The sequence below is a fragment of the Fusarium oxysporum genome, chromosome XII, assembly GCF_013085055.1.
Source record: "Fusarium oxysporum Fo47 chromosome XII, complete sequence".
NCBI lineage: Eukaryota > Fungi > Ascomycota > Sordariomycetes > Hypocreales > Nectriaceae > Fusarium > Fusarium oxysporum.
In genome coordinates, this window is record NC_072851.1 from 1,797,186 (window position 1) to 1,814,279 (window position 17,094).

The 17,094-nt window shown below is 47.7% G+C and overlaps 9 protein-coding genes across 9 annotated transcripts; 4 read left to right on the forward strand and 5 right to left on the reverse strand.

The window, feature by feature from the left end:
- Positions 1-490: 490 nt before the first annotated feature.
- FOBCDRAFT_234632 (RTA1 like protein-domain-containing protein) lies at positions 491-1,896 on the forward strand. Its single transcript, XM_054707881.2, has 4 exons — positions 491-845; positions 909-931; positions 982-1,207; positions 1,261-1,896. The coding sequence occupies exons 1-4, from the start codon at positions 668-670 to the stop codon at positions 1,692-1,694; spliced, it is 861 nt and encodes a 286-aa protein (XP_054563856.1). The 5' UTR covers positions 491-667; the 3' UTR covers positions 1,695-1,896.
- A 371-nt stretch (positions 1,897-2,267) lies between these two features.
- FOBCDRAFT_246161 (RTA1 like protein-domain-containing protein) lies at positions 2,268-6,587 on the reverse strand (the record flags this gene model as incomplete). Its single annotated transcript, XM_054707882.2, has 9 exons — positions 2,268-2,944; positions 3,000-3,240; positions 3,345-3,415; positions 3,898-4,176; positions 4,224-4,580; positions 5,238-5,291; positions 5,472-5,610; positions 5,667-6,325; positions 6,392-6,587. 9 exons carry the CDS (start codon positions 6,585-6,587, stop codon positions 2,268-2,270), a joined length of 2,673 nt encoding a protein of 890 aa, XP_054563857.2.
- A 271-nt stretch (positions 6,588-6,858) lies between these two features.
- FOBCDRAFT_266142 (uncharacterized protein) lies at positions 6,859-8,167 on the forward strand (the record flags this gene model as incomplete). The annotated part of the gene is made up of 3 exons (XM_054707883.2): positions 6,859-7,189; positions 7,248-7,359; positions 7,418-8,167. Exons 1-3 carry the CDS (start codon positions 7,053-7,055, stop codon positions 8,165-8,167), a joined length of 999 nt encoding a protein of 332 aa, XP_054563858.1. The 5' UTR covers positions 6,859-7,052.
- A 155-nt stretch (positions 8,168-8,322) lies between these two features.
- FOBCDRAFT_234637 (YjgF/Yer057p/UK114 family) lies at positions 8,323-9,129 on the reverse strand. The gene is made up of 3 exons (XM_054707884.2): positions 8,874-9,129; positions 8,803-8,816; positions 8,323-8,748 (listed from the first exon to the last, which is right to left on the reverse strand). Exons 1-3 carry the CDS (start codon positions 8,929-8,931, stop codon positions 8,407-8,409), a joined length of 414 nt encoding a protein of 137 aa, XP_054563859.2. The 5' UTR covers positions 8,932-9,129; the 3' UTR covers positions 8,323-8,406.
- A 376-nt stretch (positions 9,130-9,505) lies between these two features.
- On the reverse strand, positions 9,506-10,290 carry FOBCDRAFT_209606 (uncharacterized protein; the record flags this gene model as incomplete). Its single annotated transcript, XM_059609271.1, has 2 exons — positions 9,506-9,969; positions 10,086-10,290. 2 exons carry the CDS (start codon positions 10,288-10,290, stop codon positions 9,506-9,508), a joined length of 669 nt encoding a protein of 222 aa, XP_059468219.1.
- A 365-nt stretch (positions 10,291-10,655) lies between these two features.
- FOBCDRAFT_246163 (uncharacterized protein) lies at positions 10,656-11,621 on the reverse strand (the record flags this gene model as incomplete). Its single annotated transcript, XM_059610744.1, has 2 exons — positions 10,656-10,827; positions 11,011-11,621. The coding sequence occupies 2 exons, from the start codon at positions 11,619-11,621 to the stop codon at positions 10,656-10,658; spliced, it is 783 nt and encodes a 260-aa protein (XP_059468220.1).
- Positions 11,622-12,603: 982 nt separating this feature from the next.
- FOBCDRAFT_209608 (uncharacterized protein) lies at positions 12,604-13,437 on the forward strand (the record flags this gene model as incomplete). Its single annotated transcript, XM_059609272.1, has 3 exons — positions 12,604-12,868; positions 13,003-13,072; positions 13,110-13,437. 3 exons carry the CDS (start codon positions 12,604-12,606, stop codon positions 13,435-13,437), a joined length of 663 nt encoding a protein of 220 aa, XP_059466441.1.
- Positions 13,438-14,045: 608 nt separating this feature from the next.
- On the forward strand, positions 14,046-15,770 carry FOBCDRAFT_149225 (uncharacterized protein; the record flags this gene model as incomplete). Its single annotated transcript, XM_031193998.2, has 3 exons — positions 14,046-14,289; positions 14,342-14,767; positions 14,818-15,770. The coding sequence occupies 3 exons, from the start codon at positions 14,046-14,048 to the stop codon at positions 15,768-15,770; spliced, it is 1,623 nt and encodes a 540-aa protein (XP_031030619.2).
- Positions 15,762-17,089, reverse strand: FOBCDRAFT_12592 (uncharacterized protein). Its single transcript, XM_031193999.3, has 3 exons — positions 16,963-17,089; positions 16,688-16,914; positions 15,762-16,634 (listed from the first exon to the last, which is right to left on the reverse strand). Exons 1-3 carry the CDS (start codon positions 17,065-17,067, stop codon positions 16,031-16,033), a joined length of 936 nt encoding a protein of 311 aa, XP_031030620.2. The 5' UTR covers positions 17,068-17,089; the 3' UTR covers positions 15,762-16,030.
- Positions 17,090-17,094: the final 5 nt, after the last annotated feature.

Genomic DNA, 17,094 nt, shown 5'->3' on the forward strand with positions numbered 1-17,094 from the left:
CAGCTTTCGAAGGTTGTATCTAACAAAATTAACCAAGACCGTTCCTCTTAGATGAGCCATCGAACAGGCGAGCTTTACATGCCCCAATCGGATGTGTTTTCCAGCCTTATACGCCAATGTTTGGAATGATTGGCTGTTGGTACCCTCAACCGCTAGGTCTCCTTTTAGTATATCCGCTCTCAGGCCGTTCTCATTCTTTAAGCGCCGGACTAGGCAAAGCTGCCGCTATATACAATGTGCATGCTGGAATGACAGGTAATAAAGACAGATATCAGTTAGCAGGTCGACATAAATAGCCATTCGATCAATCTTTACCAGGGGCTTTCAGGGTTTTTTTCAAAACAAAGAATCTGAAACGTGCTAGGTAAACATACATGACCCGCCGGTCTCGCACTTCGTATTGCCGTCGTAGCTTGTAAACGAACCCGAGATTACATATGGGGTAAGCTCCAAGAAAGGAAAAAGTGCACTGCCACGGAATCAAGGGACCGTTCACAGTACTACCCCTAGAATCTATCTTATAAAGGCTGAATCTATAGATCTCTGGTAGCATGGCCCAAACCCTATTGCAAAAAGACTTTGCTCAACATTTAACCTCTTTACAACATTTGATACTGTACTTCTCAGCCTTGCGGGAATCTTCAACATACCTAACACCTTTTCAATCATGTCTGAATCAGCAGCAGGAGACGGTGATGCTATTTTCAAGCTCTACCGATATGACCCGTCAATGGCAGCGGCTGTCATCTTCATCATTCTTTTTCTATCGGTCACTACATTGCATACATATCAACTTGTCCGAACCAAGACGTGGTTTTTCTGTTGCTTTGTCATCGGCGGCTACAGTAAGTCGTCCCGGGTCACATACATCTAACCCCCCCAATCTCTTGAGGCTAACGACCTGGCAGTGCAGGTGATTGGTTACATCGGTGTAAGTATTTCCAGACCTAGACCTCTCAGTATATTCTAACCTGAACCAAGAGAGCTGTCTCTTCCAGCGAAAGCCCCAACTGGACGGTGAAGCCCTATGTGGTCCAGACTTTGCTGTTGCTTATCTCACCAGCTTTATTTGCGGCGAGCATTTACATGATCCTCGGACGTATCATCATCATTACCGACGGCGAACGGCACTCACCTATCAAGAGGGTCTGGCTGACAAAGATCTTTGTCGTCGGTGATGTCGCCTCCTTTATTCTTCAAGGCGCAGGTTAGTTTATTCCTCAAACTTCCTTTCTCCGTGATTGTTCTAACAGCTCGTAGGTGGTGGCATGATGGCAGGCGGTTCCCTCGAGGCTCTTCACAATGGCGAACGCATCGTCATTATAGGCCTCATAGTTCAAATCGTCTTCTTCTCACTCTTTGCCGTGACTGCGGCCGTATTTCATATGAGACTCGTGGGTTCCATGTCCGCAAAGGCAGCTGTATCAGGGATTCCATGGCAGAGGTACCTCTATACGCTGTACACCGCGTCTGGTCTGATCCTTGTGCGGTCGGTCTTTCGCCTGATCGAATACGCACAAGGCAATGCGGGCTATCTTATTTCCCATGAAGCTTACCTTTACATCTTTGACAGCGTCTTGATGTTCCTCGCGATGGTGTTGTTCGCATTTGAGCACCCAAGTCAGCTGAATGCCAAACTGAACGGAGGGGGAACGGCTGTCAGAAATGGGATTCGATTGTATTGGGAGAAGTAGGAAGTGATACTGCTTTGTAGCTATTATGGACTCTGGCAGTCCTAGACGTTCAAATGCTATATTGAAGGTCACTGAGATGAGGTCTCGAGCAGCTTGATAATTTAGATCTGAAAAGCCACCAACATTAGATTTCCCCTTTGTCCATAGGATTTAGTTTTAAACCTGTAAATCACTGCAATGAATGCTTGCTTGCAAGATAAGGGCCACTTAATTAGTCTGTTATTGTCTCCGTGAACCTTCCATGTATCGTGACCAATGTCAGGACGCTCTGGCTGCTAGTTCGCGCCATGCTGAATGAACCTCGAGACATTGGATTTACTGTTCATTGATATCCGGCAACCAAGTTCACTCTCAAGCCTAATAGTGACATATTACATTCATGGGTGCCTTTGCTGTCAGGCGATGGAAGATCAATTGTGTACAGAAGGAGATTATGTATTATAGCACATTGAGATATCACAAACTTTAACCATCTATCAACAATGCCAATAACTTATTCCTGCTCAACCCCCGACCGCTTGCCATGATTTCAGACCCCTGCTCAACCCTATAAGAATATTTCTTGCCACTCAATCAAGATGAGTTTGTCTCATTGACAACACAAGGTTCAAGATCGTATTCGTTGCCGTCCTTGTATTGAAGGTGGTCAACATACCAAATGAGGAAAATAACCATGACAATCGCCATCAAAATTGCATCAAAGACATAAAGAAAGACCTCGTGAGAAATTAAATAGCCGCCGTTGCCCTGTAGATATTCGACGACACGAAAGACGCTTCGAACCAGGATAATAATGCTGACAGTATACAAGACCTTGAGGTCAAGTTTCCACGGGAAGGCATTTTCTCTAGCTGCCAGTGTTGGGTTCTTGAGACACTTCCTGTGGAACAAACCCGAGGTGATAACGAAGAAACCAAACACCACGATCTGAATGAACAAACCAGCGAGTATGATCTTCTCTCCTCTATCATATGCCTCGATAGTGCCAGACGCTTGGATACCGCCTCCAGCTGCTTGTAGCGAGAAGGATACGATGTCACCACAGACAAAGACCTTTGTTAACCAGCGAACGGGAATCAATGACAGATGTTGGGCTCGGAGGGAGATGATGATTCGGCCGAGTATCATGTAGATGGAGGCGGCGAAGAGGGCGGGCGCAACGAGGATGAGGATCGCTTGAACGCTGTAGGCAGGCACAGACTCCTTGTTGTTATGGGATACAATTCGGGCAGCGTAGCCGATGGTTTCGACTGCGAGGCAAACGTTAGGAATACTCGTCAGTGAGCATGAAGCGGGGAGACGTACAAGCGCCGCCGATTGTAAACGGAATAAAGTACCAGGCTCGGGCTTTGCTGAGGCGCCAAATGTGAAGGCAGGAAAGTATCGCGAAGATGACCGTAGCGACGATGGCTGCAGGGAAAGAAGGTGTGTACCGGTACAGCTTAAAGTCTAACTTGCCGTCGGCAAGTGTGTCAATCCGTGGGAAAAGCTCCATCTTCGCTTGCAACTTCAACTGGAAGCGATTTCGAGGTTGATGTGCGGGTCGCTTTTGAGCAAAGGAAGGAATAGCTTTTATCGAGAACACAGAATTGTCATCCCACGGAAGGGAACGCCAAAATAGGAAGTGGTTGGTTGATAGGGAGAACATACCAGCCCAGCCTCCACTTCGACACGATGACCGTATCCCTTTGCTATTTTCGCATCTCGCATTCTGTGCGAACCTGGAAAGTGGATGACGTTCAATGGTGATTAGCTACGACCTGTGGATACCAGATCCTGATATCCACAACTCGTTTTGAAACCGAGAGTGGGTGACGGGAACGAAAACCGAGAGCACGGACCCGTAAGCGAAAGCCTTGCAGTTATTTATCCACAGATCACGGTCTGCTGGGCATTAGCTAGGTATCTGTAAACAACAACAAGTCTTAATGCTTCGGCAACCATCCAATCTCCTCCATCGGCCATACTAAATAAGTGAGATACACCTCGCCCACAGACGAGTATATCCTGGTCATGATATGGTTAACCCAACTGTTCAGCCACCATTGACAAGGTAATTTGTGTAACAAGACGCAAAAGTAAGACAGTACGACAAGAGCCTCCTCTTCTTCATCTGCCACAAACGTAAGGAAATCTTTTGCCAATACAATCCAAGAAAAAATATCCACTAGATCCTTATCACCTTCGACTTCATAAAACACACCATAAGTCTGGTTCAATCCGTGAATCGCATCGTGATAAACTAAACGCCGCTCTGAATCTGTGATCGTCTCGTCCACAAAGAACCTCAACTGCTGCATGTAGTCGGTTTTGAAGGTTTGCTCTCTGAGTTCCAAACGCCTTCGAGCCTTTTGCAACAGAGCTGAGAAAGGTCCAACTAAGAGGGTGCTCCGAGCCAATGCAATAAAACTGGTGCAGCCTTTTATCAGGACTACCCAAGGAGGGTATGGCCCGTCGTCATGCTGTGGGGTCTGAGCGAAAGCTAGTATAGATGTTAGCGAGATCAACAAGGGGGTCCAGGGGGCTAACAATAGTAGATAGTTAAAATGGAGAAGGCAAACAGATGCTGGGCATTTTTGTCATTGTACGCGTCGATAAACGCAGAGGCAATGCTAAGCGCCTGGTTATGGTACGTTATAGCTCTTTCGCGGAGGAATTCTCTCCTCTCCGTTGAGAAATGGCTCAGGTGGAGTGCTGACACGGATAAGATTGCCAACATGGCGTAGTCACAGTTTAAGCAAAGCCTGACGATCCGAATGCGCCAGAGATCTCTTATCGCCGAGTCATTACTCAGAGTGGCGTAAGTCGACGTGCAGAAATTATGCATGAGTTCCAGGTCCAATAAGCCAAGATTTGGTGCTGCTGCAGGTGTTTGCGGTGACGACACTGGAGAAGTGTAGTGCCTGGTATGGAATGGGAGAGTATAGTGGCATTCTTCACCTCGTCTCTCACAGTGAGCGCAAATAGGCTTCTCTTCTCCACACTAGAAGGACGAAAAACAAGAAATAATTAGTCAATGGCTCCTGATTGTATGCTAAAGAAGGAATTGAAGTGCGACTGACTTTGATTCGTCTGTGCTTGCAGGTCTGACAACCCATCCGCGATTTCTTGTGGACTCGTTTCGTCTTGGAACCTCGATGCTCCGAGGTTCCGGAGGTAGGCAGCGTTGTTGGCGTGCTACTCGACATGGCCAATGCCAAATTCTGGATTCTCATGGGAAAAGTCAAAAAACTCGGGATAGAAAACGAGAACGAGAAAAAGAGAAAGGCAGCCACTGAAATAAAAAGCAATTGGTCCAATGTCCCCGTACTACCCAGTGGAAACACCCCTGCCATCCATCACAGCGCACAATGGCTTTCAATTGGCCGCAGCGTGGGCTATTGTGGATATCTCTGGATATAGTGCAAAAGTTCCTGGATGCTTAACCTGGCGACCTCGTTTAACCTCGTTTTCGTTCCGTTATGCGAGTCAGGAATTGGCTCGTGCCTGTCCCTCGTCCCACGCCGACTGTCGACAGTAGGGTAAGTGAAAAGTCTTGCGTACAGCGAGGAGCGAATCTCGAGGAAAGGCCCGCGATGCAAGCATCAACTGTCAGGTCTATCAATACAAAATAACAGTCTTTAAAAAAACACTTCAGGGCAATAAACCAACTTACTACACAATAGCCCGAGGATGAGTTAATTTTGACACCTTGTAACAAAACACTTTTGGCAAATTGGAGAAAATCGAAACGGGCAATTAAAGGATGCGGGATCATTAACTGTATAATCTATTTACCATTTCCCTTTCCCTTGAGCTTCCACTGCACTGCACAGCATAGTTCGTACAAAATTGATAATACCGGTGTAGCTACTCCTCTCTCGTGACCTTCTCGGACCACCTCCCCGATGATATTCTCATGTTCGATAAAATTACCCTGCAGCCCAGCATGTTAGATCTTAAACTATTATCTCCATTGGGTGGAGACTTTACCTTTTCCAGATCTATTTGCATACTCGGGGTAATATTATCGTTTATCGGGTTGCTCCTGATTGTATCATTTATAATGCTTTCCGGAAGGGCGTGTCCTGCCTTTTCCGCTACAGCCAGAACTTCTTTCATCGCGGGGATTACAAGAGTGTCCACAACTCTGCCTGTTCTCTGCAGCTCGCCAGTGTTCAGGCGAGCCAACGCGCAAATCGGGTTGAAGGAAGCATTGTACACCAACTTGCTCCAGCGGTCAAAATCGACGTCTGGTTGGTACAGACATGTCGTTTTGCCTCCCATGCTGTAGATTTCTACGAAGCGCTTCGCCGCCGCTTCTTGTACCTTCAGATGCAAGGACGGGTTATTGAAAGCTCCGATGTGTAGAAGGTCGTTCTGTTTCTGCTCGATGACACCAGGTGCGACTTCGTGGGCGTCGATTCTGCTGATACCAGATATGATAACATTGTTCGGAAATCGATGAATAAACGGTCTTTCGATATTCAGACCATTTTGTATCAAGACGATGGCCGTATGGCCGGGAGTGACTGCAGGCGCAATGATGTCGCATAACGTAGGGATAATGTCTGGAATATTCTTGGTGCAGCAAACGATATAGTCGAATGGCCGGCCCTGCGCATCGTATCTGTTCGGTATAGCATCCAAGCCTATCTATAAAGTCAGCGGACCTTCTTCATCTTGTTGGAGGTTTCAGGAATACAGGCTGAACTTACTTTCAGTAGGCCGCCAATTGTGAATATCGCCATGCTGGCAAGACCTGATCGTGAATCCCTTGGTGCGCACGACTTGGAAATTGGACCGCAAAACAGACGTGACTTCAGCCAAACCTCCTCTTTCGAGGTTCAGAGCAGCAATCGTACCAATACCACCGCTGCCAATCAGTAGTACTCTGTCTTTAGGTGAAGTCATTATGTTATTCCTCGACTTGCCCTCGACAAGTTTCTAAGCTAAGTATCGCTACGATGACAAGCAGGGGGATCGATAATATTGAAATGATTACTTTTTTCCCGGATGCGATTCGCGTCACAATGCCGCCCTATTATCCGGCTGTGCCGGTCGAGGTGCCAGGCTGTCTCCACACTCCAAGCTCCGGGCTACGGCCCCGCCTTCATCGCCGGCATTCCTCAGTGTTCTCAGAGGACCTACCAATTTTTGACTAGCGGTATTTCTAGTGCTCAAAGGTCAATGTGCCGGTCAGTAATGCCTGGCTGCTCGTCACTGCTTGTCAAAGCCGGCTCCGGTCTGTATCACATTATGCAGTCATATTATCGATGGACAAGATTTCCTCAAATTACGGCCGCCAGTGCCCATTCGGTGGGATATTTTCCAAGGACCGCAAATCGCTTGTGAAAAAAGTTGCTTTGAGCATTCACAATGGAAGTCGGCATAATCGGTTCTGGAATCATTGGGCTCACGTCTGCTCTTGCCCTCGTCGAAGCAGGATACTCTGTGACCATCGTCGCCCGTGATTTACCTGGAGACGATTCATCTCAGCAGTGGGCAAGCCCTTGGTAGGGACCACTCAGCCCCCATGTATGTTTCTTTAGAGCTGACAAGCGTTGTGTAAAGGGCTGGTGCTGGCATACTTCCCCACCCGGACTACAAGGGACACGATTTACAGACCGAGAGCTTCAAGTTCTACTGGGCACTCGCCCATCGTGATCCGACGAGTGGAGTACAGGTAGGTGGCCTATCGATGCCATTTACCCATAAGTATTCACTGCTAAGGCAATTATCAGGTGGTAGATGTAACTGAGTACTATGATGACCGAGACGATGATTCTACTATCTGGTACAAACAAATGGCGCCCAAGTATCGCCGTCTGCCATCGAAAGATCTTCCAGCAAACGCCAAAATAGGATTTAAATATCAGTCGATGACGGTCAACCCCGCAGTATTCTTGCCTTGGATCAAGGCGGTGCTAGACAAGAAAGGAGTTCGTTTCATCCGCGCTGAAGTCAAGACCATCGAGGAGGCTAGGTCGATTCTACAGATAAAGAGAATCGTCAACGCATCAGGCCTAGGGGCTTTTCACCTTGCGAATGACAACAAAGTGGTCGCTGTTCGTGGCCAGACGATGCTTGTCGAAAGTGATTCTCACGAAATGGTCATGTTTCAGGGCTCTCATTACACCTACCAGATTCCGCGAATGTACAGTGGCGGCGTGATTGTTGGAGGAGTCAGTCAGCCAGGTAACATGGATCAAAAGGTTGACCCTGAAGTACGGTCAGATATTTTAAGACGCATGAAGCTCGTCATAAACGACCAGTATCAGGGTGTTGATCTAGACAAGCATGTCATGAAGGATTTGGTTGGGTTCCGACCGAGTAGAGAAGGAGGATATCGCCTGGAGCGTGAGGATGACGTGATACACGCCTATGGCTTCAATACTCTGGGTTATACATACAGCTATGGCGTGGCTTTGAAGGTCCGAGATCTGGTCACGTCCGCTACCATCGAGGAGGCGGCTGTGCGGAGCAAACTTTGACATGTCTTTAGTCTTCTTAAATATCCATTGATTTTTCACTAGCACATCATATTCTATGTTCTGTATGGTGATATAAGCTCTCAGCCACAGATCTCAACTGCAAATAATACATCCGCATATCAAGTCCCTTTTTGTCTGGGTGTGGATAGATGATACTGAGATCTCGATATATGTCTTTTCTTAACTAAAGGGTAAAGCTAACTGCCTATTCCTCTTTCTGGGACCCCGGTTTCCAATGTTCACAGTCGAGGCCCATTGGTATTCGTCAAAGCGACGCATTCAATCTCCACCTCCAGATTCTTAGGTAGAGTCTTCACCGCCACACAGCTTCTAGCCGGCTTATGAGTGAAATAGGTCTCATAAACCGCGTTGAACTCGGCAAAGTTCTTCATATCATCCAAGAACACTGTGACCTTTGCCACGCGGCTTATGTGACTGCCGGCCGCTGACAAAACTGCCTGGACGCTCTTGCAGCATGCGTGAGTTTTGTCTGCGATACTTCCTTCGAGAGGTTTGCCGGTTGAGTCGATTGGGATCTGGCCTGAGAGGAAGACATAAGGGCCGGCGATTACAGCTTGAGACTTGCGGTAAGAGTTAGTATTGTAGTGCTGCTATCGATTGAGAAGGAGTTATACATAAGGTCCGATTGCTGTCACAAAGAGTCAGAGTCTTTCTCTATGGCTGGTTGAGTTTTGGTGTTGCTCACCTGGGCATCCCTGTGATGTTGAAACGGTGGTCAGGTCTGATGACATCTTGCCGTCCATTTAGATCTTCTAAAAATAGCTTCTTCTTTCACGTTAAGACGCCCTTGTTATACTGCGCTCCACGAAATCTGAGTATATATGCATTTACTGTACAAGATGGCCGTCTACGTGGACCCCCAGCCTTGTCAATGAGGAGCATTTATACTTCTTCCAAACCCGCTAGTACGGAGAAACCGGTCTCATGTCCGGCACCATGCGGGACAGGATTCCAGAGCTGGCCAAAGAAAAATCTTGATGGGCCATTTCACTAGCACTGACAAATTTTAGCTTTGCCGGCATTATGCCGGTAAATGATACCGGCACGGTTTCTTGGCCGGCACTTCTTGTGAAAAGGTCTCCACTTGACCTCTGTAAGCCAAACGCGGCCAGGCATTGCTCAAATGCGGTCAGACGTAACAGGTGGAGCTAGATAGAAAATCCTGATAACGATTGAATAATCATAAAAGAGGTTTCTTGGTACTATGAAAGCTGCTCCATGCGCGTAACAGGCTGTTCAACTTCGAGCATTTCTACATCTGAGGAGCCAATCGTGCCCATTTCCATATAGCAAGATGCAAGCACTAGGGCTGATTGATTAAATCAGTGTAAATAAGGACCCAAGCGATGACAAAACTAGAGTCGGGAACACATTGTAAAACCTCGTGGCCAATGACTCCTCCACATGAACATCATTCTTCCCCCACTCCTCAGCCATCTCAACAGCCCTGTCATAATCTGGCCATGGCCTAACACCAGGTTCGACCCTAGAGTTGGGGTCACTATCCTCCATTAGCTCAACCCTGCCACGATACTCTGTATCACTCTCGCTGCTCCCTTTCCTATCAAGTCTGAACCCGCAAACCACCACATCAGTATCGTCCAGATCATCATCATTATCGCAGTCATCGAGTGTTCCGGGCCAGCAGTTCATATCTGCCGCAAACATCCAGTACCCACGCTTGCCTTTGGGTATGACGAGAAATGAGTTTGTGTATGATATCACTACAAGTCCCTCCAAGTTGACGTACTCCATCGTCTTGGGAGACGCTACATCTCGCACTGCTTGAGGATGCTTTTCTTATTCTCCAGATACGTGTCGAGAAGCATATTGCAGGTATCGGTGATGGTTGAATTGAGGATGATGCCTATCTTGGAGCTCTGGATCTTGTATTCACCCCTGTCGTCACCATTTTCTTTTGCTCTCTCTGCGGAGCAGTTGACTAGTTCAGAGAGTCGAGTCGCGCCACCCATATTAAAGTAGCCTTTGGAGTCATTTGGCGATGCTAGCTTGAAAGTTTTGCAGCTGCGCTTTGAAAGCGACAGCGATGCGGTTGGGAACAGCATGAGGAAGAAGATTGTAAACTTCATTCTCATGAACATCTGAACCGACTGTTAATTCGGAGGGCCTCTTTAGAGTGGAGTCAGGTCCTTTTATGTTTTGCGTTGCTGCCTTGATCTTGAAAATGGCCACCAATTCTTTCAGCTCTTGTCGCTTCAGTGACGTTGGCCAAGGTGGCGCGATTGCCTAGAGGCCTATAAAAACAACCATATCAGACCATTTAGATAACCAACGATGTCAAGATCCCGATGTGGAAATTTCCAAGTCACAAGGTTGGTAATTCTACTTGTTTTCGTCACCCTCATGTTGAGTTCTGTAGGTCTGAGTGTTTATTTAGCTCTACAGTTCCGATGTAACTTTTTCAACCCTACTTACACAACTTTGCGTTATTATATATACCAGGAATTTAAGGCCATGTCAGTGAACTACTGTGAAGCTTAGCGCACTCTTCTCTAAAGCGGCGTGAGGTTTGAGTAGTATCCACATGCGTCGGCACATTATGCTTGTAAACAGTGGCATGCGTGAGAAGGCTCTGTGAGTTGATACAAGACTTCAACGTAATGCGGACATATGAGTTCCTATGTTAGATAAATACAAATAGACAAGCAAGGGATGACCAGATGGCAGCCGTTGATATTCCATAACATCTCATGGCCCCGGAGTCTACATCAGCTTCATCCCGTTCCCTTGCCATTTCACGAGCCCTGATAAATTCTGGCCAAGGCCTGATCTCAGACTTTATAAGGACATCTTCTTCGTACCTCTCCACGAAACTGGCATTGCCTTCACACAAAGTTCCATTCCCATCCGTCCCATCGCTCTTAAGCCTAAAGCCGCACACCACAGCCGGATAACCGTCCAAGTCCTCCTCCAAATCGCCATCACAGTCTTTCGGATATCCTCGCCAGCACTGCATTGCAGGCGTAAATGCCCAGCACCCATAAGTCCCGTTTAGCGTTGCGTTAAAGGGGGCAGTAAACGGCAGCACGACGAGTCTGTCCAGAGTGACGTTTTCCAGTGGCCCTGCATCCTTTTTGAGAGCTTTGATAATGGCCTTTTTGTTTGTCATGGAAGTATTGAGGTTTACTGGAGCTGGTGCTTGATGGGTTGCGCCGTCAGTGCTGTTGATAGTTGCGTTGGCGATGATTCCCATTCTATAGCGCTGTATATTGCAGTTTCCTTTGCAATCGCCGTTTTCTTTGGCTCTTTCCGCGGTGCAGTTTACGATTTCTGATACCCGGATTGGTTGACCCATCCTGGACCATCCTTTGCGTCCTGTGCCGCTGAGATCGAAGGGTTTGTAGTCAAGTCTGGACAGCGAGACAGCTGGAGCTGAAAACACCAAAAGGAGGATTGCTGCGAATAGCTTCATGATCGTGGCTGCAGAAAGGGCACTTTTACTGAATCCTCCTTCTGGCCTGATTGTACTAAACCTTATACTTATACTATGCCTAGAATTTAAATATGGCCCCCAACGACTTCAGCTTGTCGAGGGATACTTATGACATTGGCCAAGGCTCTAGCAATAGCTTCAAGCCTATCGAAACAAATTGATTAACAACTAGCACCGCCAGAAACGGCAGTGCGGGGCATTTCCGGGCACAGGTGGGAAGAAACCAGGAGACTAGATTTGATGGTGAATTAATAACAACTAGTCTAGTTTACAAGGATGGTGTTCCTCCTAGCCCTTAGGCTTTTAAGCCTGATTCTTGCTCGTATAATTGATTCAATTCAGCCATCTCCAATTAACATAGCCCCCTGATCTTCTCGACATACTCTAGCCCAATTGGGTCACCCCTGTGTTGATCTTGTAGCAGATGACTTTGGTAACAGTTGATTTGAAGCGCTTCAGGTTTCTCTCCGCCATCTTCCAAGGTCTTGTTGCAAATCACATGTACTACGACAGATATTCTTGAAATGTGGCCGAAGCTTCTCCCCTTATGGCTTTATCATAGTACCAAAACGTCAACATGGTTGGTCCGAACTGGCACTCACTTAAAGCTGGGTTTCACAGTTGAGCAGTAAAGAGGCTCGCCGCTAGAATTAAAATTTCGTTCTTTATCACCTTGGGCCAGTGTTGGGGAATAGATAAAGATTAGGATAGAACACAAATTATAAATACCGCCGAGAAACGTTGACCTGTCTACCGTTGCTCCAGTGCCATCACGTCTGTGATTAGAAGAAACTGATACCACGAAACTAGTTACTGACTTGATCTCAGCGCTAAGGCATTAATCATTAGGTAAAGGCTCGGGCCGCAGGAATTGACAGATATATCTCAGATGCCTGCCCGTATTAGAGCTACCTGCATCCCCATAGCCTTCGCTGCTAGCGAGGACCATCCACACCTCAGCATGTGGCTGCAGGTCTCCTTCACCCAGAACAGAGTCGTGGATATCTGGCGCGGAGACTCGACCTTCTCAGGTCACAAAACAGACACGATGAGCGGGCTGAGGGTCTGGCGGGATGTGACTGTCGGATTCGATATCACGGGTCTGACGGAGCTCCTTAGTTGCCCTCGTCAGTTCCGTAAGGTTAACCCCTACCAAGCTAAGTTCATCGAGCTTGTCCATCGGGACTCTATCGAACAGTCCCTGTCGCAGACTCCTACAACGATGGGTATGACTTTAGCTGGCTTACCATTGCACAAGCGCACAGTGGGTTGAGCATTGAGTGAGGAAAGGGTAAGAAAGGAAGCTGGTTCGAGGACTTCTTCAAGAACGCCATTACCGTCAGTCTTGGTTTTGTTCCAGGCGTTGGCCCTCTTCTCTCCATCGCATTGAGCCTAGGATGGACAGCGGTTGTCAATCCCGATCGGTTCATGTACGAGCTGAGCGAGCCTCTGGGCACCGTCGATTAGACTACCAGAGCTGTTCGAGGATGATGTTCGCAAGAACTCAACCGAGATCAGAGCGCTCACTCGTGAGTCCTCCTGGAACATGGGGCCTGCTGAGGCTCTGGTTGAGGTTAAGAAGCTTGAGGAAGAGGAGAAGAAGCAGCAGAAGGTTTTGGGAGAGGTTCAGTCGTACTTTCAGCAGGCGCATGAAGTACTCCTGGTTGATGAGGCGAAGTATAATAAGGAAGCTGGTACTGATGAGGAGCCTGGTGAGGTTCTCGTTGAGGTGCCTCCTCAAGATGCTCCTGCTAATGGGCACGCTGTGGAAGCCGTGGAGTGGGGCCTACACTGATGCTTGAAAGCCTGAGCAAGAGTCAAGAATTGCCTCCTTCTGAGGACAATTTTATACATAGCTTTAACACACTGTATGGAGCGTTATGCCAAAAGTGTTTCTTGCAAGTCTTTTTCCAGCTGCCTGCGCTGTCTGTACGGCAATACAACTAGGAACATAGAGGTCGGTTACGTCGAGGAGCTGCTGATCCCGAGTCTAAAGCGAAGCATAATAAACGTTGCACTAAAATCGGGTTATTGCGGAGTTTTACTTAAGCTTATCTACCGACCTACCTCATTCGGTAATTCTTCTTGCTCATCATCCACTGTCTCCAGAGTATCATTGATGCCAAGCATACCCCTCAGTTCGTCAGTCAGTCCAACGCATCAACTCGGTTAGAATGCGGAGGTAATTGATAATAAGGTCCTACTTGATGTCACGGTATTTAGATGCAATGCGACGATCAATACTGGGCATCGTACGGGTTCAGAATAAGGTCCGATCAACCACGGCGCCGACGCAATGGCAGCACGATGCGTCGCATTTAAAGGCTGATGCACCCGCAGAAGCATAGGCGGCACTCCCATTAACGTGCGGCGAATTACGAATCAGTCCAGAATCTTTCCAAAATGGCTCAGCGTATCATAACCTTTGCGGCCCTCCTATCTAGCGTCGCAGGGCAGTCAGGTGGTATTCAGAGAGGTCTCCAGTATGGCGAGAACTGGGCACCTACCACCAAAGACTCTGACCTCGTATCGGCCAATTTCCCTGATATCAACATCACACTCCGATCCCCGGCGTTCTTGAACCCTGGAAAGGTACCCGCGCGCTTCTCCAACGGCACGGAGGGTCCGACTGATGACATTGAACTCGGTGAGATTTCCAGTCTCGATTCCTCCATGAAATATACTAATCCACTCGAAAGACTACTTCATTCGCAATCTAGCTCAGAAGCATGACTGGATGACCTATGAATCAGCGGCTTTTCAATCCGAAGAAGGCCGTGCGATTCCATATGTCTTCTTATCCCTGCCAAACACCAACTCGAGCAGCGACAAGCTACGCATCTACCTCCAAGCCGCAATCCACGGTAATGAGCCCGCTGCCGACGAGTCTGTTCTTGCATTTTTAGGCAAGATGGATGCCGAGCCTTCGTGGGCCAAGTCAATATTGGAGAAGATTGACATCAAGATCCTTCCTAGGTATAACGTCGATGGTGTTGCATATTTCCAGAGACAATTGGCGTCCAATCTTGATCCTAACCGAGAGCATCTGAAGCTCATGCGTGGTCAATCTAGAGAGATCAAACGAGTTGTCGGTGAATGGAATCCCCACATTGCTCTTGACATGCGTAAGTAGTCTTCATTATTCTTCAGTTGCTATGACTAATCTTCGTTGCAGACGAGTTCACCGCACCGACCATATACGGCGGCCACTACCAACACGGCGCCGACTCTCTGCTGTCCGGCGGCATCAACCCCAATATTCATCCCAAGATTCGCGAGCAGCTACTCGACTTCTTCATCCCAGCTGTAGGGGAGGAACTTGAGTCTCACGGCCTCCGGTGGGAGCCATATGTTACTGGGCCTTCCAACCGCACTGAAGGTTCACGCATTCGCTTCACTGAAGCTGTGACCGAGGCACGCACGGGCCGTAATGCCGTCGGGCTGACACAAACGATCTCATTTCTCCTCGAGATGCGGGGTATTCGTATCGCCAATCAGCATTTCCAACGTCGTGTTGCAACGGCTCTTATCAAGATCCAGTCCATTCTTGAGTTAGCGAGAGATAATGCTGAGAAGGTCAAGTCTGTTGTTGAGGATGCGCGTGATGAATTCATCAACAGCGATGAAGACATTGTCATCACAGACTCCTACGTCCCAGAGAACAGGACATTTACCATGGTCGATACTCGCAACGGCAGCGTGGTCCAAGTGCCGATCGACTTCCAGCGGACTACCCCATCCATTGCCAATCTCACCAGGTCCAGACCCGAAGCTTATGTGATTCCACGAACTTGGTCCGATGTTGCAAAGAGACTCGAAATCCTGGGCCTGAAAGTTGAGAGAATGAACTACGAGTTTAGACGAACCTTGGAAACTTTGACTATTGAGTCTTCCGTTGTTGAACCTGGGCTGTATGAAGGGGCGTACCTCAACACCGTCATCACCAACTCAACCAGTCGAGAGGTGGTACTACCGGTCGGAAGCTATTACGTTAGCACGAGGCAACAAAATGCAGCTTTGGCCTTTATCGCACTTGAGCCGGAGAATATTGATAGCTACGTCAAGTTCAACATCATTCCGGTTGAAGCGGGGATGGAGTATCCTGTATTCAGAATTCCACGGGAATGAACGAAATAGGTGGTATTGCGACAATCCTCTAATTACAGATTCTGAATATCCCATGACTTCTTCAGTTAGATGCAGGTTCATACTTCGGACGCCAAATCGATCCGAGCTGGGTGTCAAGTCCCACCTGTTGGTCGTGTCTTTCTGATTCACCAGTACTCAAAGCACCTATATATTGGATTATTGAAAATATGGAATCTGATCAGTAAATAGCACCCTGTGAAGACAAAAAAAAAGCAAATGTTGCTTTTAACTAGCGTAAGCTATCCCACCTTCCAGTAGACCTCCATTAGCTCTTGCGCCGTAAGTGTCTCAATGTCAGGGAACATCTCATTCAAAGAGCCCCGGTATTCCAGGTCGCCATGACCCTCAGCCATCCACCTTTCGAAAATGGAGAGGAAAGGTAAGAGGACTTCCTTGGGAAACTTGGGGTAATCCTTCTCATGTCCCGGCAATTCCGATATCTCGAACCTTCTCAATTTGTCCAAGTTATCGTACGTAACTGTAAACTTCTTTCCCTTGGCCTTTTCGGCTAACTCAATCAGTTCATTGAAAGTCAGCCTTGTACCGATGATCCGCAACTCGGTTGGCCAAGACTCAAGGTCAACTGCCGCGATAACGAATTTTGCGACATCAAAAGTATATGTAAAAGCCAAAACTTCGTCGCCTGTGCCCGGAATGGCAGCCGAATTGTTGAGCATATCCACCACGAGGGTGCCATGGTTGTAATAAGTCTTGATACCGGACGGAGGAAAGAAGTAGTCTAAGAACGTTCCGTTATGGACAACAGCCCATTCTAAACCACTATTACGCAGCATTTCGATTGAGTCAAAATAAGACTGTAGAAGAGGGAGAATTGCCGGGCCACTGCCCACCACGTTAATGACTATGACAAATAGTCGTCTCCATGTCAAACTTACTCCTCTGGGTATTTGATAGCAAAAGAGCTAGGGATGAAGCGTCGAGTAACGGACGATGCATCAGCTGCCTTAATCAAGTTGTTCTGAGAACGGGACAACGAGGTCTTGTTGATGCCGAAAGCACTTATGATAGTGTCAACTTTGTTTTCATCGAGGAACTTCGTCAATGAGGCAACATCGTCGTAATTGACTACGAAAGACGGTAGACCCAGTTCAACATCAGACGCCTACATAAGTAAGTCTCACATGCCTCAATATGCTCAATTTTAACATACCTTGCGAGTAAGGATAATCCCTTCATGCTTTGACTGATTTGCCAACACGTCGACCAACGACCGGCCTAGGACGCCACTGCCGCCAGCTATAGCAACTTTGACCATTGGTTAAATCTATCGATGACAATTTGC

What these genes read in the sequence shown, in the direction of transcription:
- FOBCDRAFT_234632 (XM_054707881.2), top strand. Translation starts at nt 668, where the DNA reads ATGTCTGAATCAGCAGCAGGAGACGGTGATGCTATTTTCAAGCTCTAC. An exon ending in CTTTGTCATCGGCGGCTACA is followed by an intron (nt 846 to 908) that starts GTAAGTCGTCCC and finishes ACGACCTGGCAG; the next exon opens with TGCAGGTGATTGGTTACATC. An exon ending in CTTTATTCTTCAAGGCGCAG is followed by an intron (nt 1,208 to 1,260) that starts GTTAGTTTATTC and finishes AACAGCTCGTAG; the next exon opens with GTGGTGGCATGATGGCAGGC.
- FOBCDRAFT_234637 (XM_054707884.2), bottom strand. Translation starts at nt 8,931, where the DNA reads ATGGACGGCAAGATGTCATCAGACCTGACCACCGTTTCAACATCACAG.
- FOBCDRAFT_12592 (XM_031193999.3), bottom strand. Translation starts at nt 17,067, where the DNA reads ATGGTCAAAGTTGCTATAGCTGGCGGCAGTGGCGTCCTAGGCCGGTCG. An exon ending in GGATTATCCTTACTCGCAAG is followed by an intron (nt 16,915 to 16,962) that starts GTATGTTAAAAT and finishes TTACTTATGTAG; the next exon opens with GCGTCTGATGTTGAACTGGG. An exon ending in GCTATCAAATACCCAGAGGA is followed by an intron (nt 16,635 to 16,687) that starts GTAAGTTTGACA and finishes CGTGGTGGGCAG; the next exon opens with TGGCCCGGCAATTCTCCCTC.